Source organism: Oryctolagus cuniculus, chromosome 15 (assembly GCF_964237555.1).
Source record: "Oryctolagus cuniculus chromosome 15, mOryCun1.1, whole genome shotgun sequence".
NCBI lineage: Eukaryota > Metazoa > Chordata > Mammalia > Lagomorpha > Leporidae > Oryctolagus > Oryctolagus cuniculus.
The window spans coordinates 16537035-16563912 of record NC_091446.1 but is presented as its reverse complement, the minus strand read 5'-3'; the positions used below and the strand labels follow the sequence as shown (position 1 = coordinate 16563912).

Sequence of the window (26878 nt, the reverse complement as noted above, 5' to 3'; positions counted from 1 at the left end):
TGGTACCTGATCCTGGATTTCCTTGCTGGAACACCCAAAGCATTCTGGGTGTCCTCCTGCAGTCCTCTCCCTCCGGTACTGCTGAGCACACCTGGCGTCACTCTCTGAGGGATGTCTGCGCAGACTGCAGGGAAATCAGTGCTGAGAGCCGGTGTAGGACACACGCACGCAGTGCCACAGTGGCTGACGCCCTCCTCTCGTTTCTCTCCCATTGAAGGCTATTATTCCTGGAGGAACCCTGGCAGGGGCTCGTGGTTTGTGCAGGCCCTCTGCTCCATCCTGGACGAGCACGGCAAAGAGCTGGAGGTCATGCAGATCCTCACCAGGGTGAACGACAGGGTGGCCAGGCACTTCGAGTCTCAGTCGGATGACCCGCGCTTCAACGAGAAGAAGCAGATCCCCTGCGTGGTCTCCATGCTCACCAAAGAACTCTACTTCTGCCGCTGACCATCCCGGGCTGCCTTCTAGCTCGGAACCCACCGCGTCATGCATTGACAGATCCCATTTGGTGGTTTTTTTTTTTTTTTTTTTTGTTTTGTTTTTGTTTTTTTTTACGCTCTTAAAATATCCATATAAATTCATTGGGATTTTAATTTCAGGTCCATCAGGGAACTTTCTGGTGCTGTCATGTTCTCTGAGTTTTCAGAGACTTTTTACAACCATGTTATTCATTGGATGACTTTGTAATTTCTTCTTGAGATGAGTTTTCTGTTTGTGTTTCTGGCACCTTGTCATGACACTTACTTCGTGCAGCAAACATGACCTCTGGAGAAGAGTCTTGGCTGTGGCTCCCTGGGTGTGACACTGGTGGAGAGTCAGCCCTCTCTCCTGTCTGTACTTGGCAAAGAGAATCCCAGTGCTTAACAGAAAACAGCTAAGGGGAATGTTCATTGGCTCTATTGCAGGAAGTGGGTAAGGAGTGTGGTGTGAGTGAGTTTTCGCTGGATTAGGGCGGATTCTCGTGCAGACATTCCCAGTTAAGTTAGAGGTGGGGAGGGAGCTTAATGATTCTAATTTGTATCAGTCAGAATCCAGTTCAGCAAATAGAACCTGTGCTTGGTGGGTCAACAGAGGGGACTTAATACAGGATTCACTTAGGTGGATGATAAAATGGAAGCCAAACAGCCAGAAGCTGCTACCACACCTAGGGCTATGGGGGAAATGGGAAAAGGTGTCCAAAGCTGGGATTATCCACAGGACCTAGAACCAAGGAGGGGGGTGCCTGATAGGATCTGAGACCACCGAGGAATTGTGAGAAATTGACCCATAGAGCAAGGCCAAAACCACTGCCTGAGAGGGAGGCAAGGCAAGAGCTGAGCCAGATAAGGAGAAACGCCCTGGCCTTGGCTCCCCTACACTGGAGTCTTCCACCAGCACCTGACCATTCCAGCCCTACCTGCTCACCAGCTGAAGAGGTTCCTGGGGAGTCTGATTTTCCATGATACAAAGCAGAGCAAGGTATAGGAGGGAGAAGGGGAGCAAAAATGGTTGGAAGCCCGGCCCGTCATGTGAACATAGTAATCCTATTCCCTGATGTTCATCAATGCATCCATTTAGTCACTGAGTTGTCAGATACAATCTACATACGTGCAAAATAGTCTGTTCCTGCTTCATGTGCAAAATGCTCTGTTTGATCTTTAAAATATATTTGGAACTTTTTAGACTATTCCAAACCTTATTCTAAGTAAATCTGTTACTTCTAATTCTTTAAGTGGGGAAGAATTTATGGCAAAGATTTTTGACACTTTGTTTTCAAGGTGCTGTTATCTTTTGGATTCTTGGTAAATGACTTTTTTTTCCTGCCTAATAACTGGTAACAGATGTTAATATTTATTGATTAAAATGTGATTGCTTAATTCCTAACCAGCTCAGTTTTCTTCCTTTTGAAGTTATTTACAGCAGTAAAGAAAGGAGAAGATGGGATAAGAACTGCTCCTACTGATGTGACCTCAACACAAAAGAAGACTTGCTTTTGAAGCTAGGACACTAATAAAGTAAACAAATCATCATTTGGGAAGCCAGGATACTCCATACAAAGGGTTCATCAATTTATGAAAGCTGTTTTGATAACCTGCCATTTATTAATTTGGCAAAAAATATCTAACAATATGGGTAGAAGTTATCTTCTTTCACATTAAGAAAGCTAATTTGGAGCCAGGTTGTTAGACTTGTCTCTGGTTTCCTGCCATCTGAAATAGACCAAATGTTCAAAATTGAAATGGAGATCGGGAGTCTAGAATCAAAAACAAGCATCTATCCTACTGTTCACAGGCTGTTCTTTGAAAAATAGCCTGTCCTGTTAAAGTCCTACCATAGACATAAATGTACCTGCATGCATTGCAATTTGAGGTAAAAACTGTAGCATTCTAGTTATTTCCCTTGTAAGCATGATTAAAGGGAAGGACATGATCCCGAGTTTCAGGGTTTTATTTTGTTTTTAAATATCCATTCATTCATTTATCTATTTATTTGAAAGGCAGAGCAACAGAGATGGGGAAAGAGAGATCTTCCATCCCCTGGTTCACTCCCCAAAGACTGCAACTGCTAGGTCTGGGCCAGGCCAAAGCCAGGAGCAACAAACTGCATCCTGGTCTCCCACATGGTTGGAAGGGGCCCAAGTACTTGAGCTGTCCTAATCCTCCACTTGGGTAGGACGTCGAGTAGCTAATGCTTGCACTGACACTGAAACAGGATGCTGACAACAGGGTTTCATCTGCTACACCACAATGTCCGCCTCATTGTTTATTAACTATGAGTTCCCATCTACTGGTTCATGCCCCCACATGCTGCAATGGCCTGGTCTGGCCAGACCAAAGCCAGGAACTGAGAACTCAATCCAAACCTTCAACACGGGTGGCAGGAACACAACCACTTGAGCCATTGCCTGCTGCCTCCCAGGGTCTGCATTAGCAAGAACCTGGAATCAGAGCAGAGAGGACGCAGTACACAGATGTTCCAGTGTGGGACACAGGTGTCTTAACTACCGGGCTCAACACCCACCCCAAGATTTCTTTTTTTTTTTCTTAAAGATTTATTTATTTGAAAGGAAGAGTTACAGAAGACAGAGTGAGAAACAGAGAGATCTTCTATCCACTGGTTCACTTCCTAAACGGCCACAATGGCCAGGGCTAAGTCAGGAGCCAGGAGCTTCTTCCTCGTCTCCCATGTGGGTGGCGGGGGCCCAAGTACTTGGGCCATCTTCCATTGCTTTTCCCAGGCACATTAGCAGGGACCTGGATCGGAAGTAGAGCAGCCCAGACACAAACCGTGCCCATATGGGATGCCAGCATCATAGGTAGCAGCTTTACCAGCAACGCCACAACATCGGCCCCCCCACCTTTTAATTCTTTCACAAATTATAGTTTATAAATTAATATTACCTTTAGCCCTGAAGTGTAGATATAAATCACTGTTAAGAGTCTTTCATCTTGGGGCCCGCACTGTGTCGCAGCGGGTTAAAGCCCTGGCCTGAAGCACCAGCATCCCATATGGGAACCTGTTCTAGTCCCGGCTGCTCCTCTTCCGATCCAGCTCTCTGCTATGGCTTGGGATAGCATAGAAGATGGCCCACGTCCTTGGGTCCCTGCACCCGTGTGGGAGACCCAGAAGAAGCTCCTGGCTCCTGGCTTTGGATCGGCGCAGCTCCGGCCATTGTGGCCATCTGGGGAGTGAACCAGCGGATGGAAGACCTCTCTCTGTCTCTGCCTCGCTCTGTAACTCCCTCTTTCAAAATAAATAAAATAAATCTTTAAAAAGAGTCTTTCATCTTAAGTGCTTCTATGAGTAGATACTCTTGTTTAATAAAGTGCCAAATCCTGTTTATTCCAGGTTGGATATGTGTTCATCACACTTCCATTCCAACCCTGATGGCAAGTTACCATCAGTCCTGGGGAGTGTACATCCCAGTTGCTACTCAGAACCCAGTTCCCCCTGCAGGAGTCTCTGCTGGAGCTCTGCCCTCATCACAGGAGGATGTCTTCATTGGCAAAATGCACTCGACCTTGAGTGTCTGTGTGTTTTGGCTTTTTTCTTTAAGGTGCCACTGGCATGTTTTAAGTTAGCTGATAATAAACTCACAACCATCCTAAACCCATTATGTTTGTGAATTGCTCAAAATAACATTGCTGGGTTCATTGTGTTCAGGATGTGAAACCTGGAGAAGACCAAGACCCCTCTGTGAGGTCACAGACTGGCTGGCGGTCCCTTGTTTGGTCCTGTCTCTGTCTCCTCAAATCTCATCCCTGGCTACCCCGACCAAGGACTGCCTTCTGATTTCCTGGGAACACACCTTCCTTCTGGCTGTTCATCTTTCAGGCCCTTTTCGAGAACATATTTGGCCAGCTGGGAAGCTAGGGTGGGCCCTGGGTTGTGGCAAGGATTCTGCTGTAGTGCAGTCATCCCTTTGTATCTATAGTGAATTGGTGGGGCCAGTGCTGTCGCACAGTAGGCTAAGGCTCCGCCTGCAGCACTGGCATCCCATATGGGCGGTAGCTTGTGTCCCAGCTGCTCCACTTCTGATCCACTCTCTGCTATGGCCTGGGAAAGCAGTAGAAGGTAGCCCAAGTGTTTGAGCCCCTGCACCCTTGTGGGAGACCCGGAAGAAGCTCCTGGCTCCTGGCTTTGGATCAGCCCAGCTCCAACCATTGTGGCTATTTGGGAAGACAACCAGAAGATGGAAGACCTTTCTCTCTCCCTCTCTCTGTAACTCTGCCTCTCAAATAAATAAATAAATCTTAAGAGAGAAAGAAAGAAAAGAAAGGAAGGAGGGAGGGAAGGGAAGGAGGGATAAAGGGAGGGAGGGAGGGAATTGGTTCCAGGACCCTCACAGATACCAAAGTCAGCAATTGTTCAAGCCCCTCATATAACAATGGCATGGTATTTCCATATAGCCTACACACATCCTCCCGTAATATCACTATAATTCAAATTCTATGTAAAAAGTGTTTACTGTTTTATCCAGGGAATGAGGAGAAAGAAATATTCTGTACTTGTTCAGTGCAGATGTAGTTTTTCTTTCAAATAGTTTTGATCCGTAATCAGTTGAATCCAGGGACAGGAACTCTTGGGTGTGGAGCTCCAGCTCCAACAGAGCAGTGCCCCGCAGCGGGCAGCAGCACTGGAACCCCTCCTTTCTGGAGAAACGCCATCCTTGAGTTCTTCAAAGATAGGCAGATCGAAGGGTTCTCTTCCCGTGCACTTTGTAGAAGTTGGGCTGGGCATGAGCATGAACTGGCGGCGTCAGCACCCTCCAGGAGCTTGTAGGAAATGGAGACTCTCATGCCCCATCCCAGACCTACTCTCCAAGGATCTGCATTTTAACCAGTTCCCAACATGGTCCGTGCTCAGGACAGTGAGAAGCTCTGTTGTGAGGACAAAGCCCAGTTTTCTGAGCTTTTCTTGCCCCTCTCCACTGAACATGGGGCACAGAACAAAATCAGCAAAGAAACCCACAGTTCTGGAGGCTGGGGCGTCCAGGCTCCTGGCACCAGCATCTGCTCAGCCTCTGGTGAAGGCCTCATGCTGCATCCTAACATGGCAGAGGGCGTCACACAAAGAGACCAAGCAACGAGCGAGAAGATCCGGTCTCTCTTCCTCTTAGAAAGCCATCCTGCCACCCCCTTCCCCACCCACATAACTTCACCTGGTCCACGTTACTTCCCAAAGTCCTACCTCCAAATACCATTACCAAATGAACGTGGAGATTAAGTCTCCACCATCTCCGACTTGTGGATTTTGGAGGATGCCTCTTGACCACAGCATACCCTTAAGATACGCGCTATCCTTTTTACTTTACATACTGGGCTCCATTTTAAATAGTTTTGCTGAGAGATAGAACAAGATTGGGTATGTGAATTGCAGCCTTTAAAATGCTTATATAAACAGGGGCAGGCATTTGGAACACACACATCCCATACCAAGAGTGTCTGGGTTTGAGTCCCGGCCACGCTCCCAATTCCAACTTCCTGCTGTTACACGCAGTGGGAGGCGGCAGTGATGGCTCAAGTGCTTGGGTCCCTGCCAGCCACATGTTTTCATTGGGGGCAGGCGCTGTGTGTGCTGAATCCTGGGGGCTTGTGTCCTCCCACACTGTCCTCAGAGCCCAGGGGGTACCTACCGGGAGAATTACTCTTTCTCCTTGCCAGTGGGCTCTCCGACCACAGATCAGTTTTTGATAGTCTTCTGGGCTTTGGGATGGCAAATAATTCTTCGATTCGTAAACCATTAACACAAACACACCAAGGACGTATTTGGAAAGACCTGGCCACCACTGCAGCGTCATGATGTGGACACAAACTCCATCAGCTGCAGCTTCAGGCATGAACACCCTCTAAAACCACGTGACCGACGCTTAACAACCCAACAGCCATATATGACGACTTGGCTTTGGTGTAGTCTTAGCTCACAAGGCACTATAAATATTTATGGCACTGCAGTTTTCTAATAGATCTGTTTTAAGCGTTTAAAGCCAAACTATGTCAGAGGATTTAAATTTGGGAGGCACGTGGATTTATGGCTGCAGAAATACACAGACACTTCATAACACTGGTGGAAAAACGGCCTTAGCCATCCTGCTCCCAGACTGAATGGCAAAGGTTTGGGGCACAAATGTGCCCAGAGTTAGAGCACTCTTGCCCAGGAGCTTCTGGGACTGTGCAGGAACTTCACCCCAAGGCAACTTTTTGAGGGGAAAAAACAGGGTGTTTTTTTGAACACTCGTGAGGTGTAAGGGGAGAGCTGACCAGCAGGAAGCGGTCACTGTGTGCGTGCAGGTGCACCGGCTCTTGCAGTTCCTGCTGCTCTTGAACAAACCACTTAGGCAATCACTTCTCCACGAGATGGGCCGCTCGGGTTTTCCTTCCCTTCCGGTATCTCCTACATCCCACGTCGCAACATCTCCCCCCTAATAACAACACTGACATTTTTCAAGGAAGCTTCCTCTGTAACACCTTTCATAATTCATATTAACTGGATGAATGTTAAGTAGGGAAGAGAACAAATAATTCCCAAGTGAATTTTTTTTTTATCCTAGGGTATAGGACCAACTCCCAAAAGCTTAGGAAAATCAGCTTTTGCAAATTATCGTTTCTGAAGCTTCCAGCTGTATTAAGTGCTGACAGCTTTTAAGCATTGGGATGAAAGAGACATATTCTCTTTTCTTTTGTGTGGCTAATTACAATTTTGCTTGGCATTACCAAGCCTGCTTTCCTCTTGAGACAGTTGCCAGCATGCATTAATTGCACAAATATTTACAAAATGCTTAAGTACAAGAGTGGCTTATACCAAAAAAGATAAGGAACGCTTGGGGGAAGAAAGGCCTCTTTGATATATATGTGTGGCTGGTTACTCAGAGTCAACATAAACTATTTGCCCCTTAGTCTCAGCTAATGCGTTTGAGGAACATTGTGCCTGGGTTGATTAGGTGTCATTCTGCTGGCAGTGGCTAGCACAAGTCCTTCTTCAGCCTTGTGGGGACACTTCTCTTTTGCTCAGCGTTAAAAATAAGGTTTCCAAGAATATGGGTGCATCTTATGGATTGCTATATTGTCAACACTTTTAATCTGCCTAGCCACCCACATGGAATGGAAAAGTCTTATCCAGTGGTGATCCCAAATCCCAGGGGCTTCGGAGAGCCAAACCACACACACTGGAAAGCATGCACAGCAAAGCCACAGGGCTCTCCAGCAACGTCTTCTCTGTTTGCCTACATGCTAGTCAAGAGAAGACTCTGGGGTCAGAAGGGTTCAAATCCCAGCTTTGGAAATTCCAAGTTTTATGACCTTGGGGGATCTCTCAGCCTCCCCAAAGTCTGTGTTTCCATCTGTATTTTTAAAATAAGGATTTATTTATTTATTTATTTGAAAGGCAGAGCATGGGGAGTGGGGAGGTGGGGGAGAGACAGAGATACATCTTGTATCTGTTGGTTCACTCCCCAAATGGCCACAACAGACTGAAGCTCCTGGAACTCCACTGGGGGTCTCCTACCCAGGTGATACCGACCCGAACACGCGGACCGTTATCCACCTGGGCACAGCAAGAAGAAGCCGGGTCAGAAGCAGAGCAGCCAAGACTCAAACGGGCACTCTGATCATGGGATGCTGACACGGCAAGCAGCAGCTTAGTGGACTGCACAACACTGGCCCCTGCTTTTCAGACTTGAAATAGAAACAGTCCTGTGCAGACACCTAGGAAATAGTGCCTAGCTCCAAGGATTGTGTGGAAAATAAAGGAAATAATGAGCACAGAGCTATTAGCATAATGCCCAGCACCCACAAAGTATTTAGTAAATGTTCAGTTGTGTCTTCTGGACCAATCTGACCTGATAAATAGTTCAGGCCACAGAAAGGAGGGGTGTGGGGAAGAGGGGCAAATGGATTCTAAAACACCACAGAGGCTCTTTCTGAGGGCAATGGCTATCCACACAGAGGATAGGACGAATGTGGGCCCAGAACCACCTTGCCAAGCTCCTGGGAGGTCAGCGGATGCCAGGAGAATGGCACAAGCCAACCACCTGAGCTACAGAGGGGAAAGGTCGCTCAGTGGAAAGTTCCATATTAAACACCTGATGCCCAGTTAGGTTGGAATTCCAGACAAAAGTGTACTCTTCTGTGGCATGGGTATATCCCAAATATTACATGGAACATATTGGTACTAAAAAAGTATTGGTTGTTTATCTGAAATTGCAGTTCAAATGGGCATTCTATTTGGGTGGGGTTCACTTTGGTTGCGTGTGTGTGGCTGAATCTAGCAGCTCTCACCCCACCTCTGCAGACCACTGCTCCAGGTCTCTTGTCTCACCTTCGCCCTGAATGCTCACCTTGCAGGGAGGTGGCAAGGAGCCAGAGAAATAACACAAAGAAAAGGCTTTGCAGACACCAAAGAACTATAAAGCCAAGAAAGGCGATGTTCCCTTGGGCGAGTGTGGGCAGGAAAACGCTGAGTCATCGACCAAGGCCAAGTCTTTGGGAATTGAAGGAACTGTGTGGAAGCCGTCAAGGAGTCTGGGAGTTTTTTCTTAAGGGGGGTTCCAAGGACCCCAGTGAGAAGGACCAGATGTGATGGCTCTCAGCCACAACCATGCCTCAGTGTTCCGGAGAGCATTTCTACAGAGCCCAGGCAGCACCCACACCAACCAAGTCAGGATCCCGGACGCGAAGATGTGCAAATGCATGCTTACATGCCCCCCGAGGGGGTCTGACTGCAGTCAAGCTAACGACGTGGTCAAACCCCGGGAAAGGGCGAGTAGAACCGTTTAGACACCTGGGAGCCTGCGGAAGGTCCTAAGAGATGGCTCCACCTTTGGTGTAAAAGGGGCGAGTGAAGAGGAAACAGAAAAGAACAAGGTAGGACAAGTGTGTTAACACAGATATATTTGATCAGCGTTTTAAAAAGACTTGTATTTTAAAGCATTTTAAAACACGTAATAAGCAAGCAAGGGCAAAAGAACATGGCCATTTTAATAAACAGGGGATCTGGAAGGAGCTAGTGGAGTGGGTAAGAATTTGCTGTAATTAATCAACTAGCACCCAACAATGCCCACAGGAACAATGGTCCTCTCATTTGAGATTGAAAAGGGCCGTGTCAGATTTGTGCTTTTAATGAAATCACAGAGTTGGTTCATGATTTCTATTCTAGTTTGACAGGACTGTAGGAGTTGAAGACCAAGTTCTCTTTCACGCATGAGTATATAGAATATGTGGGTGGTTATGTAAAAATGCAGTAACCTACAGTCTCAGTAAACCACAGCTATGTGGGACGTCACTATTTGTCCTTATGTCCATGACACCTAAAAGGAAATAACCAGATATACAGTGATACAACTGTAGATACAATCTTTTCAATCAACAAATAAAACTGGTCTTGGCATTGGATAGAGCAGTAACAAATCAATGTCAGCCCTCACAGAATTTATATCTTAATTGGGGAAGACAGAGAGTAAAATTTCACATAGCACAAAGCGTTCTGGAAAAAAAAAAAAAGTAAAATAAGGAGCTCAGAGACAACGCAGGGGAGAGAAGTAGGCTGCCAGGTACAATGGATGACGAGGCCACATCTGAGCAGAACCTGCTGGGGTGAGGGTGTAGGCTGTGTGGCTATGTGAAAGAAGACGGTGTTAGGAAGAACAAGCAGCAAGTACAAAGACCCTGAGGCAGCTACTACCTGGGCCCTTTTGAGAACCATCCAGAAACCGGTGCTGCAGAGCAGGGTGCTGGGAACCAGGGTGAAAGGCAGGCATAGTCAGATCCTGCTGGGTTTTCAGGCGTGGTGAGCGCATTGAATTTCATTCTAACGCAATGGAAAACTGCTGCAGGGACTTGAACAGGGGAGGGGTAGGATCCCACGTGCTACTGTGAAAGATACTCTGGAGACGGACTGCTGAGAGAAAGGAGGTGGGGGAGCCCAGGTGGGAGGCTGGGTGGGAGATGATGGGAGGGTACAGCAGACCTCAATGGGGGAAGAGGTAGATAAGAAGGCATCAACTTTAGGCTTTATTTTAAAAAAAGAGAAAAGAACAAAAACCACTTGAAGATATGATTGATATCTAAAAAGCAACATATATTTAATGTATAGAACTTGATGAGTGTATGGATAAGTACAAGGGGACTTCAAAATGGTCATGAAACAACAGAATTAAAAAATGTTTATATTGGTGCAAAAAAATGGAAATCCATGCATAATTTTCTCTTAGGAATGAACTTTTTTTTTAAAAAAAGAATTTATTTATTTGAAAGGCAGAGTTACAGATAGAGGTAGAGCCAGAGAGAGAGAGGTCTTCCATCCGACTGGTTTACTCCCCAAATGACCTCAATGGCCAGAGCTGCGCTGATCTGAAGCTGGGAGCCAGGAGCTTCCCCCAGGTCTCCTATGCAGGTGCAGGGGCCCAAGGACTTGGGCCATCCTCCAGTGCCCCCGCAGGCCATAGCAGAGAGCTGGATCAAAAGAGGAGCAGCCAGGACTCGAACCGGTGCCCATATGAGATGCTGGCGCTACAGGCTGAGGTCTTAATCCACTGCACCACAGCACCTGCCCCAAGAATGAACTTTCTTAAGAATCCTATGCGGGGCCGGTGCTGTGGCACAGTGGGCTAAAGCCTCTGCCTGCAGTGCCAGTGTCCCATGTGGGCACCAGTGTTGCTCCCCGTCTTCGTGGAGGAACGACACAGGACCCTGCGCTGTTCTTTCGTCTGCTCGGCCCTCCCCGGGTTTGCCGCTGGTTCCTCCCGGGTTGGCTACTATCCCTTCCACCTCCGTGGAAGGGCAGTTCCCCCTGGCCGCATTCCCCACTTCCGCAGGGGAGCGGCACACCGCCGGCCGGCTTTCTCGGGGGCTGCACGGGTTCCCTTAGATGTTCCCCATAGATGTTCCTGGTGCATGCCGTCTCTCTCCTCCTTTATAGTCCTCCTCCGCCAATCCCAACTCGGCTGCCCACACGCCGAGTACGCCGCTCTCCAATCAGGAGCAAGTCCTACAGTTTATTGGTTGAACTGGAGGCAGCTGTGCGGAAGCTGTTTACTTCTCTCCCAGCGCCATATTGTGGGAGAGCAGATGCATAGAATAAGTCTTAATTCCAGTAACTTAGTCCAGTCCGGGCTGCTCCCCACAGGAGAGCAGATGCATAGAATAAGTCTTAATTCCAGTAACTTAGTCCAGTCCGGATTGCTCCCCACACACCAGTTCAAGTCCCAATTGCTCCTCTTCTGATCCAGCTCTCTGCTGTGGTGTAGGAAAGCAGTAGAAGATGGCTCAAGTATTTGGGCCCTTGGACCCGTGTGGGCAACCCGGAAGAAACTCCTGGCTCCTGGCTCAGATTGGCCCAACTCTGGCTACTGCAGCCATTTGGAAAGAGAACCAGCAGATGGAAGACCTTTCTCTCTGTCTCTCCCTCTCACAACTGTAACTCTACCTCTCAAATAAATAAATAAAAATCTTAAAAAAAAGAATCCTATGCATAGATTTAAATTTTTTGGCCTAAATGAAGTGTTTTTTTATTCCATTTTCTTTTCCACAAACATTTAAACATTTTCTATTGATTCATTATTTGTTTAAAAGACAGAGGGATAAAGATCTTCCATTTGCTGGCTCAGGTTCCCTCCCCAAAAGCCTGCAAGAGCCAGAGCTGGGCCAGGCTGAAGTCAGGAGCCTGAAACTTCTGGTTCTCTCAACATGGGTGGCAGGGACCCAAGTATTTGAGCCACCACCTGCTGCTTCCCAGAGCGCACCTTAGCAGGAAGCTGGAATCAGGCATGCAGGCTCTCCAACATGGGATGTAAGTATCCCAAGTGGTGGCTTAACTGGTCCACCAAATGCCCACCCTTCCATGAACAGTCAGAAGGATCCTCTCATAGACACCATCACGGTTTGATCTGCATACAAGTCTGAAGTGGGGATGTGAGAAAAAGCTAGAAATCCAGGACCACTCCTAGGCCTCTGAGCTGCACAGGTGGAGGAACGGTGCTGTTTCCTGGGACTGGGAACAGATTCGGCAGGAGGGCTAAGGAAGATGGAGATCCAGAGCCCTGTTTTGCACAAGTTGTTCACAACGCCCGTTAGATAGAAGTATCTGTCGTAGACTCTTCTATTAACCCACCCAACGTCCATGTCCCCTGTATTACTTTCCAATGGCTGTTGCAACAAATTCCTACTAATCCAGTGGCTTAAAGCAGCAAGCATTTTTCTGCTTGACTTCCAGAGGTCAGAAGTTTAAAGCTTAAATGTCAGCAGGGCCGGCTCCTTCCGCAGCCTCTGGGAGTAATTTCCTTGCCCGTCCCAGTTTCTAAGTCCCCACATTCCATGGTGCTTGGACCTTCTCCATCTTCAGAGTCATTAAAGTCACTCTCCTCTCTCTCCTCTGACCTCCCGTCTCCACTCCCCAGCCCCTTATAAAGGCCCCACTAATGGTATCAGGCCCCACCTGGGTAAGCTGCTCTCATCTTCTGATCTCAAGATCCCTAATTTCCTCACATCAGCCAAGTCCCATTTCCATGAAAGGTGATAGACTCCCAAATTCTAGAGATTAGAATGTAGACATCTTGGGGGAGGAGGCTTTATGTATCCTACTACACATCCCTATTTCTTTAGCCTCCTAACTCTGATTGGGTTCAGAATAGCCATGTGCCCAGCCACATGGCAGAGACATTTCTGCAAGCAAGGGTGACAACATCTTGCCCAAGGAGGCGTGACCAGATGCTGATGGTAGCCACCGACGTCCCTGCATGCCGGTCCCTCCATTCCTACTCTAAACCGCCAGCACCCACGTGTTTCTACCCGAGGGTTTATTCTGACCTCCTAAACCCCATCTGTTACAAGCAGGACAGGTGAGAAGTGCCAGTAAATTAACGGCCCCCAGATGACTGGTGGAAGTTGGTGCGTAAATCCCTCTTGTTCCCTTGCCCCCAGATGGCACAGCTCTGGGGCAGGTGTTCTATACCGGCTGCCAGTTTCAAAGCTGGATTCAGCTCCTGTTACCCTCTGATGACTCGCCTGATATAAACCTTTTTATCAGCTGGCTTCCCTTCTTGACTACAGCAGGGAAAACAATAGCCGTGCTGCCACGCCGTCAAGGTGTTTGGTGCAAGCAGAAGGAGCTGCTGTGCAAACGCTCTGTCGGTGCTAAACTGTAGAACCAGGGGGGGTTCTTCTAAGACTTGTAGATGTTAGGCCTGTCACATACCTGGAGGTCATCTGGTCACCACCAGCCTATCCCCCGCAAAGAGGGGAGAAGGGGACAGGCCTAAGGTCTCCAGTGACTTGAGGCACCACAGAAGCATAAACTCAGCCTCCTACTTCTTGGTCTGCTGGGCTCTAAGTCCATCCGGGTATTTCTGACCAGATTCTCTCCTAGGCGATTTTGATCCTCCTGGTGGCGGGGTTGGGGCTGGGGTGGGGTTGGGGGGTGTCTCTATTCATGTGAAATATGAAAATAGCAGCCTGACACCCACTACTCCCACAGAAAGTACTCGGAGACTCTTAGACTCTGAAGGGGGCTCAGCCCCTCTCTCGGGGGGGGGGGGGGGGCGGGGGGCTCTTGCACACATGGTTGTCAATTACAGTCACAATGCCCTTCATTTACCGGTACTGCCCTAAGTTCTTTACAGATATCAGCTCACTTTCTCTTTCCTGACAAGTCTATCAGGTAGGATGTCATCATTCCCATTTTAAAGATGAGGAGGGGCCGGCGCTGTGGCGCAGCGGGTTAAAGCCCTGACCTGAAGTGCCAGCATCCCACATGGACGCCGGTTCTAGTCCCGGCTGCTCCTCTTCCGATCCAGCTCTCTGCTATGGCCTGGGAAAGCAGTAGAAGATGGCCCAAGTCCTTGGGCCTCTGCACATGCATGGGGAACCTGGAGGAAGCTCCTGGCTCCTGGCTTTGGATCGGCACAGCTCCAGCCATTGTGGCCATCTGGGGAGTAAAACAGCAAATGGAAGATCTCTCTCTGTCTCTACCTCTCTCTGTAACTCTGTCTTTCAAATAAATAAAATAAATCTAAAAAAAAAAAAAAAAGATGAGGAAATGGAGGCCCACGATTTTTTTAATTTTTTTATTTTTATTTAGTAAATACAAATTTTTAAAGTACAGTTAATGGATTACAATGGCTCCCCCCCACACAATTTCCCTCCCACTCACATCCCTCCCATCTCCTGCTCCCTCTCCCATTCCATTCACATCAAGATTCATTTTCAATTATCTTTATATACAGAAGAGCAATTCAGTATATATTAAGTAAAGATTTCATCAGTTTGCACCCACACAGAAACACAAAGTGTAAAATACTGTTTCAGTACTAGTTATAGCATTACTTCACATTGGACAACACATTAAGGACAGATCCCACATGAGAAGTAAGTACACAGTGACTCCTGTTATTGACTTAACAATTGGACACTCTTGTTTATGGCGTCAGTAATCTCCCTAGGCTCTAGTCATGAGTTGCCAAGGCTATGGAAGCCTCTTGAGTTCACCGACTTCGATCTTATTCCTACAGGGTCATAGTCAAAGTGGAAGTTCTCTCCTCTCTTCAGAGAAAGGTACCTCCTTCTTTGATGGAGGCCCACGATTGTTCAGTGACTCCTTCAAGTTCTCAGTGCACAGTAATTAACCCAGAAGTCTGACTCTATGATAGCAAATACTAGGCTGGGTTGAGCTGCCTTCCTTCTTCTCCTTCCAAATCCCCTCCCGGCATCCCCACCACTGGGCGAATTTCCTAAATTCAAGTCATAGCAGCTCCAATCAAGAGGCTTTCCACTGGACAAAACAATTTCATGAAAACTGACTTGAACGGTCAGGAGAATCTCTCTCATCATGGGCAGTCCAGAGGAAGGGAAGGACCCAACCTTGTTTGGTCCAAAGTTTCCCCGGTCGTCGAGACGGCTGCTCTAGAGCTCTGTCATTCGTTCAGGCCTGCCTTTCCCCGGGTCATCTTCATTACTGCATTTGTTCCCCTCATGGAGTTGCTCCTCCATCCACACCCCACCATCCAGAGGAAGAGAGGGAGTCTGTGACTCAGCATCCAAAGTACAGGTCCTCAGATTCCTTCTGCCCATGAACCAGTGGCCATAGCTAATGCTGGGGTCAACAGTGTGTCCCATGGTCAAGAGTCCCATGGGTCCCAGGGGCAATGGGACGTGGACGAGTGTGTAGAGGGGAGTGGAAACTGTCACCCACACCAGCCTGGGAGACCCAGCAGAGATGTCACCTCCTCCCTGAGACCTCTCTCATCTCTTCCTCTTCCCTTTGGGGGAGCAACCCTTTCCTGTGAATTCCCACAACTCCGAATCCGCACTGATGGCACACACCACTCACACCTCCCACGTTACTCTTTGTGGGCCATGTCCAGTTGCTCCTCCACTGTCTTCCATTTTTCTGTACTTTAAAGGACCTCAGAACTTGATTCTTTCTCTTATAACTCACTCCAATCAGACTCTCCACTCCATCAAAACCGTTCTCACCAAAGCCATGACGACCACCCTGTTGCCAAATCCCATGGTCCATTCCCATCCTCATCCCACACTGGACATGGATGACCCCTCTCTCTTTCCAAACACTTGCCTCTCCTGCTGGATGCCAGAACTCCTGTCTTTTCCATGTACTCCTGTGACTGCTTTGCTGGTTTCTCTTCATTCTAACCCTACCCCACCTACTCCTGCTAGACCATGGTTTCACTGTGGCCACAGATGCCCCTGTAGTGTGGTGCTTCTTCCATAGCCGTAGCTCTCATCAGAATCTGTCAACACATCTCCCCCCTTTAATCCCAGCAGGCCTACAGGTAGTAAAGACTCCCCACTACTGTTTGATGCTGCTTTGCCACCCCTTGTTGGTTCCCATAACCCAGCCTATACCTGCGCAGGTTCCATAACTCATAAATCCTCGGAGCAGGCTGCTTCCTGCTGGGACCCTGGCTGGCACCTGATTATTTCTGTACCTGATTTATCTCCCATACTAGCAAATAAGGTCACAAAGTGTAAGGTTTGTGTTTCTTTTTTGAAATCCCCACAGTGCCTATCAAGCAATGGGTACTGATAAATGTTGACATAAAGTATTCTTTTTTTATGAGTTAACTTCAACTTAAATAGGAGGTGAGAGGGATAAGATTTAATCATATATATGAATAAGGGTATTTCAAAAAGCTTGAGGAAAAATTGAATTAAAATGTAAGATAATTTTGGTGAAAAAATTGAAATCCACTCATGGTTTTTCATAATATATATTTTCCATAAACTTTTACAAGACCTTTCATATATGTGAATTTCAACTGTTTTTATATCTCCCAGGACAAAGAGGCACAAAAATAAAATAAAATGGATTGTGTGGTTTGATTCTATGGGCTTTGCCAGATTCCTCAAATTCATGATTCATACAAATCCTTACCAAACACTCTTAATTCTAAAATGTTATTTGAGGGACAGAGACTTAGAGATAAAGAGAGCTCCTTTCTGCTGGCTCATACCCCAAATGCCCACAATGGTCAGGGCTAGGCTGAGGCTAAAACCAGGAGCTGGGAACCCAATCCAGGTCTTCCGCAAGGGTGGTAGGAACCCAATCATCTGGGCCATCCCTGCTCCCTCCCAATGTGTCTGCATTAGCAGGAAGCTGGAGTCAGCAGGCAGAGCCAGAAATCAAACCCAGGCACTCTGATGTGAAAGCAGGTGCCTTAGCAGCTAGGCTAAATGCCCACCCTTTGGACATACTCTCCACCTCCCTCCACTGCCTTAGATCCTGTAAAGAAAACATAGCTACTTATATTATGACAAAAGTTGAATTACAAATAAATTGAGCTGCTCTGAGATTCAGGGCACCAGGGAAAGCCCTTCATTGACTCAAAGGGGATCTAGACAACATAAGGTGCCCAAAGTTGCAGCACACTCTACAAATGTTAACAGGCATTTGGGAAAGAGGCTACTATATGGAGTCCCCAATTTGGGGGATCTTACTACTCTGCTTTCCCCCTGCACCCACTGTTGTGAACCATTCTAGTATCCTTTTGCTACCAACCCTGACCCCATTAGTCCAGCCCCAACCACATGGGCACTGTTAGGATTTAGAGTAACAAAGGGAAAAGAAAGGAAGAAAAAGGAGGAAGGTCCCATCATCCCTCTCCTGACCTTAGAGCTGGTCTTGGCCATCTCCCCTGTCCAAAATTGCTGAGCCAGGCTCTATCCCCTATACACATTCCTAATCCATAGAAACTAGACCCAAGTGTGTTTTTTTGGGGGGGGGTGGACATAAAGAGGAGTCTGACTTCAGTTCTCTGGGGAAACTGAGTCCTCTGTTGACATCTGTGCTTGTTTTTGTGGTTTTTTTTTTTAAAGATTTATTTATTTTGATTGAAAGAGTTACACAGAGAGAGAGGGAGAGAAAGAGAGAGGTCTTCCATCTGCTGATTCACTCCCCAGATGGCCACAAAGGCCGGAGGTGCGCTGATCTGAAGCCAGGAGCCAGGAGCTTTCTCCGGGTCTCCCACGTGGGTGCAGGGGCCCAAGGACTTGGACCATCTTCTACTGCTTTCCCAGGCCACAGCAGAGAGCTGGATAGCAAGTGGAGCAGCCAGGACTCGAAACAGTACCCATATGGGATACCAGTGCTTCAGGCCAGGGCTCTAACCCACTGTGCACAGCGCCAGCCCCAGATTTTGCTTTTGTAAATGAATTCTAGTACAAAAAAAGGACACTTGTGCATGGACCTTGGGGGAGGTAGGCAGAAATGGTTACCTGTAATCTGTTTCTCATGTCTCAAATGCTTTTAAAGAACTTCAGAAGGATTTTGTTCCGTAAACTAGACAGCCACATCCACAAAAACTACTCAGTTCCTTGAACACTTCACCAAGACCTCCTTCTACACGACCCAGCTCAGCCATTGCCCACCATTTAAGATCACATAAACAAACACATTCTCCCCATGCACCATCTCCCACCCTCCTCCCCCTCTCCCCCACCCTCTCCCTCCTTCCCTCCCTGCCGTAAGTCTTCGATTTCTCCAGCTCCTTGCTCTCTCCTTTATCTTTGAGTTTAAAAAAATCTTCTAATTTATTTTCATTTTATTTGAAAGGTAGAGAGACACAGATAAACAGAAACTCCAATCAATTGGTTTATTTCCCAAATGCTCACAACAGCCAGGACTGGGCCACGCCAAAACCAGGGCCACAAAATGAGGAATCACGTTATCAGAGGAGCACAAGGAAGGACGCGATAAGGAGGAGGTCAAAATTAACCATGGGGACAGCATTTGATGCAGTAGATGAACTCCATATCACGGCATCTGAGTTCCAGTTCTGGCTATGGTTCTGATTCCAGCTTCCTGCTGATGCACACTCTGGGAGGCGGCAGTGATGGCTCAAGTAGACGGTTCCCTGCCACCCACATGCAAGATTTGGTTTGAGTTCCAGGCTCCTGGCTTTGGCCTGGCCTAACTCAGCTCCATCTATTGTCAGCATTTGGATAGTGATCCAGTGGATGGGAAATCTCTGTCTCTCTTTCTCTGCCTTTTTTTTTTTTAAGATTTATTTATTTATTTGAAAGTCAGAGTTACACACAGAGAGGGGAGACAGAGAGAGAGAGGTCTTCCATCTGCTGGTTCATTCCCCAAATGGCTGCAATGGCCAGAACTACACCAATCCAAAGCCAGGAGCCAGGAGTTTCTTCCAGGTCTCCCAAGCAGGTGCAGGGGCCCAAGGACTTAGGCCATCTTCCACTGATTTCCCAGGCCATCGCAGAGAGCTGGATCAGAAGAAGAGTAGCCAAGACATGAACTGGTGCCCACATGGGATGCCGACACTGCAGGCAGCGGCCCTACCAGCTATACCAGAGCACCAGCCCCTCTCTGCCTTTTTAATAAATAAAATGAAAATAAACACTTATAAAAGAGCTACTCATCTTTTCACTTATCTGTTTATTCATAACATAATACTTGGTAGTATAGTAGCATACAGTACTAGACATTTAAGTTAGCTACTGGGGACAGAATGTCTGGCAGAAATAGACATAGTACTAATCCCTGTGGATTATACAAGCTTGTGGAAGAAGAGACAGACATTAATCCAATAGTCCAGTGAATGCAAAACTACAAATAGGGAAATATGTTCTGAAGTTAACACAGCAGTGTGATGTAGCAGAAAGAATTGGGACTTGTCTTGGGGCGAGAAGTGCACACTGAGAAATGATCTTTGAGTGACAGATGGGAGAAGAGTGAGCCAGGGAGAGGGAACAGCATGTGTGAAGGTCAAGGTGCATGGAGGGCAGACACCAAGGATGGGAATTCTCAGAGATGATCTTGGAGAGGGAGACGGTGGCCAGATGATGATGCCTGCAACAGTCACTCTATCTCCTTGGCCAGCAAAACACTACTTTTCTTTAGATGACCAGGAAAAGAATCATGATTGGTCCAAGGCAATGAGACCTCATTTCCTCTTGGCCAGCGATTGGTCCTGAGATGACATATGACCCACCCAATCTAATGCAAGGGAAGATTCTTGTCCCTGATGTGGAAGGTAAATAGGGCGAGTGCTCACTTTCCTCCAGCCCTTCTCTGCTGCGTGGGATGCTGTCTTGTGAAAAACATGATGCATATGATCACCAATTTATGACCATATAGGAAAGGCCAAGAAAAACAGAGACATAAACTCAGTCATCTAACATCACTAGCTAAACTAATTCTGGAACTACTTCGTTACAGACATCATGCATAACGAGTGATAAGTTATGAGCCAACACTGTTGAGTAGCTTTATTTTTTTACTCGCAATCAAAAGCAATCCTACTTATACAGTAATTTCCAGATTTGTAAAAGAGGATCACATAAAATATTTCACATTATCTGTTGCTTTCTCCTTACAAACATAATATGATTCAGATTTTGGTCTAGTATAATTTTAATAAAACTTATATAATGCTTTTGTTATTATTTTTTCCTGTGTATGGCTTTCTCTTCACTTCCTGTGAATACTTTGCTCCAGAGAAGAGACACAGCAAGGATGCCCTAAGCTGATACGATCCATGTCTCTCCTTCACTGGTGACAGCAACAAGGACATAGTCACTGCCCACTTGGACAGAGAACGTAAAATGCAGTGAGACAACTTTCATACAGATAAGTCATTGGCTTTGATTCAAAGGCACAATCATAGAGCTGAGGGGTTACTAGAGCTCTTTGAGGAAGGGATTATGATGTCCAGACATCTGGAAACCTATGCAGTGTCACACTATCAATGAGCAGCACAGACCAAATGGCCCCAGTCGAGGTCTCACAAAGTTAGTGTAAGGAATGAAATAGCACCTGCAGCCTGGAAAGCAGGACAGATCAGAGTTTCAGTTCTGTCGGCTACATACCAGCTGCATGATCTTTAGCGAGTTATTTCATCTCCCTAAAACTAAGGAATAATAATAATATGCAAACTGCAAAACTGTTGGGATTGAATAAGATATTCTATGTAAAGTAAAAATTCTCAGTGAGTATTGCGTATTGTCATGTAATATACTGTTCAGCTGTGTTTTGGGTGAGGGGTGGCAGAACTAAAGAGCGCTTTTATGAGCAAGAAGCACAAATAGGCCGGCGCTGCAGTTCAATAGGCTAATCCTCCGCCTGTGGCGCCAGCACACCGGGTTCTAGTCCCGGTCAGGGCGCCGGATTCTGTCCCGGTTGCCCCTCTTCCAGGCCAGCTCTCTGCTGTGGCCAGGGAGTGCAGTGGAGGATGGCCCAAATCCTTGGGCCCTGCACCCCATGGGAGACCAGGAGAAGCACCTGGCTCCTGCCATCGGATCAGCGCAGTGCGCCAGCCGCAGTGGCCATTGGAGGGTGAACCAACGGCAAAGGAAGACCTTTCTCTCTGTCTCTCTCTCTCACTGTCCACTCTGCCTGTCAAAAAAAAAAAAAAAAAAAAGGCACAAATAGCCAAGCCATGGAATAACTCGAGTGGCATTTGAAATGAACAGGTGATTGTTTATTTGCAACGGCATTTGACTTATGTCTTCTTTACAGGTCAGAGACAATTAATAAAGAAAGACAGACTTACCTTTTTAGGCATGTCAGCACTTCACAAGCTTAGTATTTGATGTCTAGGCCAATTTTTGTTACTTTCCAGTTTTTACTTTATAGGTTGCATCTTCAGTACAGATAGCTTTCCTAGACACCTTCTCTGAGTGTCAGTCAAACCACTCCTTCTGAACTGAGAAGGAATCCCGAGACTGAAAAGTTAACAAGGAAGCTCCAGCCGGTCTGAGTCCTGGCTGCTCCACTTCTGATCCAGTTCTCTGCTGATGTGCTTGGGCCCCTGCACTCACACTCACATGGGAGACCTGGAAGAAGTGCCTGGCTTCTACCTGACTCAGCCACAGCCGTTGTGGCCATTTGAAAAGTGAACCAGTGGATGGAAGATTCTCTCTCTCTCTCTCCCCCTTGCAAATAAGTAAGTAAATCTTAAAAAAAAAAAAAAAAAAAAAAGAATAAAAGATTTTATCAGAGCAACTTACACATGGGATTCCAGACCACGGTGGTGCCACAATGCCTACCCCAGGAACATTAATCTTAAAAGTAATTTTCCCTCTTCTTTTTGGCTAAGTATCAGTATCACAACAATGGTAGCTTTGTCTGTGGCGATCAGCACAAGCCTTCTATGAACTACTTAGAGCTGTAACTAGCAATATCTGGTTAAAGATCAAATGTAAAGATACTAAAGATTGCTTCCAAGATATTCATCCAGGAAATAGATCACAATCCATCATTTCTCCTAAGACAAGCAAAACTGGTCTTGGGCAGGAAGTGAACACCAAATCAATACATTTCTGCATGCCTTAAGCCCAGCTAGGTGTGCTAAATGAAGGATCCAGTAACACCTTCAAACTCCACGGGATACAAAAGAGAAAAACAGCAGTAATCTTGGTAACTGCTAACCATAGATCAAGCACTGTGCTGCATGCTCGTTTATGTGAACTCTTACTTAATTTTTAAAAAGATCCTAGAAATTCATCCCATTTTGCAGACAAGGAAACTGACTCAGAGAACTTAACTTGCCAGGGCCATACAATGAATACATGGAAGAGTTAATTCCAAGCCCAGCTAATACAGCTGGGAGAATAAAGACGACAATTCTGTACTTCCACGGGATACATTTCATTAGTACTTCCTCTTCTCCCCTAAAAGTTTGTAATATAAATTAAAATATATCTAAGGCCCTTAGATGGCCAGATGTTTCTCAGTAGATCTAAAAGTGGCCATTCACACACCTTATTTTGAAGAGCCTTTGGGTGGCTGTGCAGGAGAGAACACCTCGCACCTGCTGTTGTTGACAATAGCTCTGTTAGGGGTGAATGAGAAACTCTGCCTAGAACCTATTGGCATGTACAAGGGTGTTGGAGAAGCCAGCTTTTGTCTCCTCGTCTGGTACCAAGGATTCCTTCCTACGCTATCCAGGAGGATATTGGTAAGATATGGATAGGTGGGAAGCAAAGGAATGGTTTCAATGGCAGTCACTGAAGAAGGTCAAGGCCAGGTTGGTACTGTCCTCAGTAAGAGTTATTGCGGCAGTTGTCCAAAGTCTAGTAGGAATTTTTTTTTAATGACTTGTTTGCTTTCAGTTTTTGGTGCTAGATGCTTGGAATACAAAGGGCAGTTCTGTGCCAAGCCACAGGAGGAATGAAAGCCCAGGGTTTCCCCGGAGGCCATCAGCTTCCATTCCAATTTGGGGCAGGAGCAAAATCCTCCCAAGGGTTATCGTTCGAGAACTTCCTGCTGGTTCAGATTTCAGGTAGAACTTGTACTTAACCCTCACCCTGGCACCAGAGCTTACAGAGAACAGGTGAGTTCAGGAGACCACAGCACAGGGCACTTTCCTATGAAAGAACCGGATAAACAACCTCCAGGCTTGCGGTAAGCACTGCATGGTGTGGCTGAGTGTGCAAGTTTGTGGTGATTTAGAAGCTTTTTTGCAATTGAAAATTTTGCAGAGGAATCCTATTACTGCCTTGGGCTTGTTCTCCCTAAGCTTCTTAAGCTATATAATTAGAACGAAATAGGATCACTTAGTATCATATTCATCAAATCCCAAATGGCATTACAACCAACAGGCTAGACAGCGATGGTGAGGAGATTCTCCTGCGTGACATCAAAGAGCTAAATTGGAAAGGTTTATTAGCTTGGAGGTGATGATAATAAATGTAAACAGAACTCTGAAAAGATTTCATTATTCTTTCTCAGATAGGTGGAAGAGCAAAGTGGTTAAGGCCAACTCTCAAGTTAGAATTCTGCCTCTTTAATTATGTGATCGAAGGCAAGTTGATTAATCTCTCTAATAATTGTTTCTTTGTCTGTAATTGAGTATTTTGCCATTGTAAAAATAATATGAGCTTTATGGTATTGTTTTGAGAATCTAAGGAATTTCATACATATGGGTATATATGAAATATATGTATAGGAAGGTCCTTCAAAAAGTTCATGAAAAATGGAATAAAAGTTTATTTTGGTGCAAAAAATTTTTGAAGTCCATGCATCATTTTTTCATAATACATATTTTTCATGAGCTTTTTGAGAACCTCTCATTTTCACGGATTTCAACAATTTTTGCACCAAAATAAACTTATATTCTAATTCCAATTTCCATAAACCCTTTGGAGTACATAATTGCATATTATGTAGAATTGCCTTGAATGTGTTAAATACCCAAGAAATGCTAGCCATTGTTGAACAACCATAGAACCCCAGAATAGTCAACCTGGGAAGGACTTAATAACTGGTATTTACTGAACTCCTATGATGCCCTGAGTGCTGCTTATCAGAAGGAACCCTCATCGTAATCCTCTGAGGTGGAGGAGTGTCATATTTTCACCTCCATTTTATACATGAAGAAACGGGCAGCGAGAGGCATTATAATGGATTCACAGTGCCATCTCTCATAGCCGACAGAACCCAGCGCTAACACCCTGAACCACCACACCCTATTCCTTATCCAGTATCTCGGTTTATGGTGGATGGGGAGCTGAGGGCACAGCGGTCCCCAATCTGTGACTTTGGGGTCCTTCACAGAGACTGGAAGATCAGGAGCTCACTTTACCATCCTCTACATACAGCAATCAAAAGGAAGTGACCATGGGCACCGGTGTGGTGTCCTCCGGGGCTTGTCTGGGAATCCAGGGGCCAGCCACCTGGCTCATCCTCTGTTAAATGCAGTTTTTTATGTGTAAAACCAGCTAACTCACAATAGGATAGTTCTGACACATCGAAGAAATAATGTATGTAAATGAATTTTATAAACTGCAAAGGCTTTGCAAATTCTTCAGTATTTTTACCAAGAAAAAAATGATTTTGGCCTTTTGACAAAGAACAGCCATGAATAACTTCTAGTAAACACTGCACTGTGAAATATGTCGCCCACAGTGTATCTCTCCTGCACAGTCCTGTGGTCTGATTTGGAGCTAGTCTAAATACTGCCTGGGAGAAGCGGCCCAGTCCCACCTGCGAGGATTGAGCTGGGGAGTGGGGGGCAGGGTGATGAGCTGGAGACGGTGCATCCCAATCGTCCTTCAGGTGGTGAAACCAGGATGGATCCCATGGGTTTGATTCAAAAATTTAGAGCTAATTTTTTTTTAACATTGGCTCTATGTTATGAGGGGTGGGCAAAGTTTAAGTAGGCTATTGTCCTCTGTCTTGCACAGAATCTCTCTTTAAGGAACAAAGGCCTTTGGGCCCTTTTCCCAGGCATTAGGGCTCACTGCACCTGATGAGGCTGCGGGCAGTAATTCTCCTACACGCCCTTAATAAGTCCCAGAAAGCTTGCCATTTGCTCACATCATCACTTCTGCTATTCTGCAGGCACTCCTCAAGGCAGAACGTGTTTTCCTAGACTGGGTTGGGATGATTTCAGGGTGCAGGATGGCTCCCCTACTGATCTTCAAATAGCTACCACATACTTATGATAAACCACCAAAGTATGCTTTGAGAACTGGTCTCCATCGTAAGGCTTTCACCCCTGTTTAAACTATGTGTGTATATGCATGTATTCAGGGTTCCAAACATTCATGGACAATTCTCATTATCTTGTAGTTATATTTTCCCATGAACTTTTTGAAGCCTTTAGAGGATGCTTCAAAATATTTGTAGAAAATGGAATTAAAAGATAATGTTCATTTTTTGCAAACTCTTTGAAGACCTCTTGCATGTCTGTGTGTGTGTACGTGTGTAAATACATATATACTCATATGCATATGATTAAAGAATTGCTGGGAGACGCATCCTTTTGGAGGAAGAATTATTGGGTTTATGCTGAGAAAGGGGAGGAAGCAGAAGAGGAGGAATCACAACATCTCAGGAGACAAAGGACCCCCTGCCTCCTCCCCACTTGATCCAGGGCTGCCCTGGCATCTTCCTTTTCAGGACTTGCTATTTTGAGTCTTACTAATTCCAGGGAAAAGTTGGTCACCAACTCATCCCTAGTTCCAAAGCTAATTCCAAAGCTGTCACCTGTTCCTTCTCCCCCAGTCCGATGTATCATTCCATGTGTAGGTCGTGGGATTGCCAGCAGCTGTCCAGGAAAGGCCTTTACCTCTCAGATTCAGTGTCACAGTGCCAGTGTCAGCCCCCAGCATCAGGCAACCTTAGGAACAAGCCATGTAGCTGGCCAATGCAAGTGAAGAAGAGAGTCCCTGGTGCTGGCCTCACAGGCCCCTCTGAAGATAGCATGTCCTTGGCATGGAGCAGGCGTTGTCTATCCTTCCTCTGGGCCAGCAGAGGTCCCTGGGTTCTGTTTTATCCTTAGCTCCCTGCTCTCTGCCCTGATCTTTTCTCTCTTCCGTGGTGTTGCCATGTGCCCAGGGCTCTCTCGTTAGAGGGCAGAAACAGGCAAAGCCCAGGGAAGATGGCTCCTTCAAGCGTCTCTGCAACATCTCCATGCACTTGGTGAGCAGAGGCTGCTTGGATTTATCCTTGTTACCATGGGTACCATCAGATTCAGGAGCGTGGAGAGAAACATCAGACTGGAAAGGGAGGAACCTCACAATCTGCCTCACCAGTGTCTCTGAGCACCTGCCGATACTGTCATGATTCGAAGATTCATACTGTTGTCTGAGGCTAACTAAAGCTCAACTCTGACTTTTGACAGGTGAGAGCCGACAGCCATAATGGACCCCAGACCTCAAAAGAGTCCAGGTACCCACGGGGCATAATCCTAGAAGAAAAAAATCTTTTATTGAAAATGACAAATAATTCTCATCCAGCTAACCAGGATACAGACATTGATTTTAAAGGGGACAGCGGGTGGCTTTCTGAAACAATGAGTCTTGACCTGGAGAATGAGGCAGAAACTGTTGGAGTCAGTTCAGTAATTCATAACAGCTTACCTGTCTAGAAGTTCAGCCTTCTCTGAATTCCATGGACCAAATTGCCCATTTGTCACTTGCAGATGGTG

General features: G+C 46.4%; 2 protein-coding genes across 19 annotated transcripts in view; both read left to right on the top strand.

Annotated features, from left to right (window-relative positions):
• The window catches only part of CASP7 (caspase 7), a 40763-nt gene extending 38900 nt beyond the window's left edge, over positions 1-1863 (top strand). For all 6 annotated transcript variants that reach the window (XR_011382255.1, XR_011382254.1, XM_008270531.4 and 3 more), the window contains one exon: positions 218-1863. Coding sequence is in view for 4 of the 6 variants with exons in the window: in XM_008270531.4 (XP_008268753.2) it covers positions 218-447 (230 nt within the window). In the remaining 2 variants the exon portion in view is untranslated. The remainder of the gene's footprint in view (positions 1-217) is intronic.
• Positions 1864-23213: 21350 nt separating this feature from the next.
• Positions 23214-26878, top strand: part of PLEKHS1 (pleckstrin homology domain containing S1) — a 46740-nt gene continuing 43075 nt past the window's right edge. For 2 of the 13 annotated variants that reach the window (XM_070057199.1, XM_070057198.1), the window contains exons 1-2: positions 23217-23349; positions 26573-26619. In XM_070057199.1, coding sequence (XP_069913300.1) covers positions 26592-26619 — 28 coding nt within the window. In that variant the 5' untranslated portion in view covers positions 23217-23349; positions 26573-26591. Of the gene's footprint in view, positions 23350-23676; positions 23750-26572; positions 26620-26878 lie in introns of all 13 variants that reach the window. The other 11 variants (XM_070057192.1, XM_070057193.1, XM_070057194.1 and 8 more) reach the window with 11 other exon arrangements.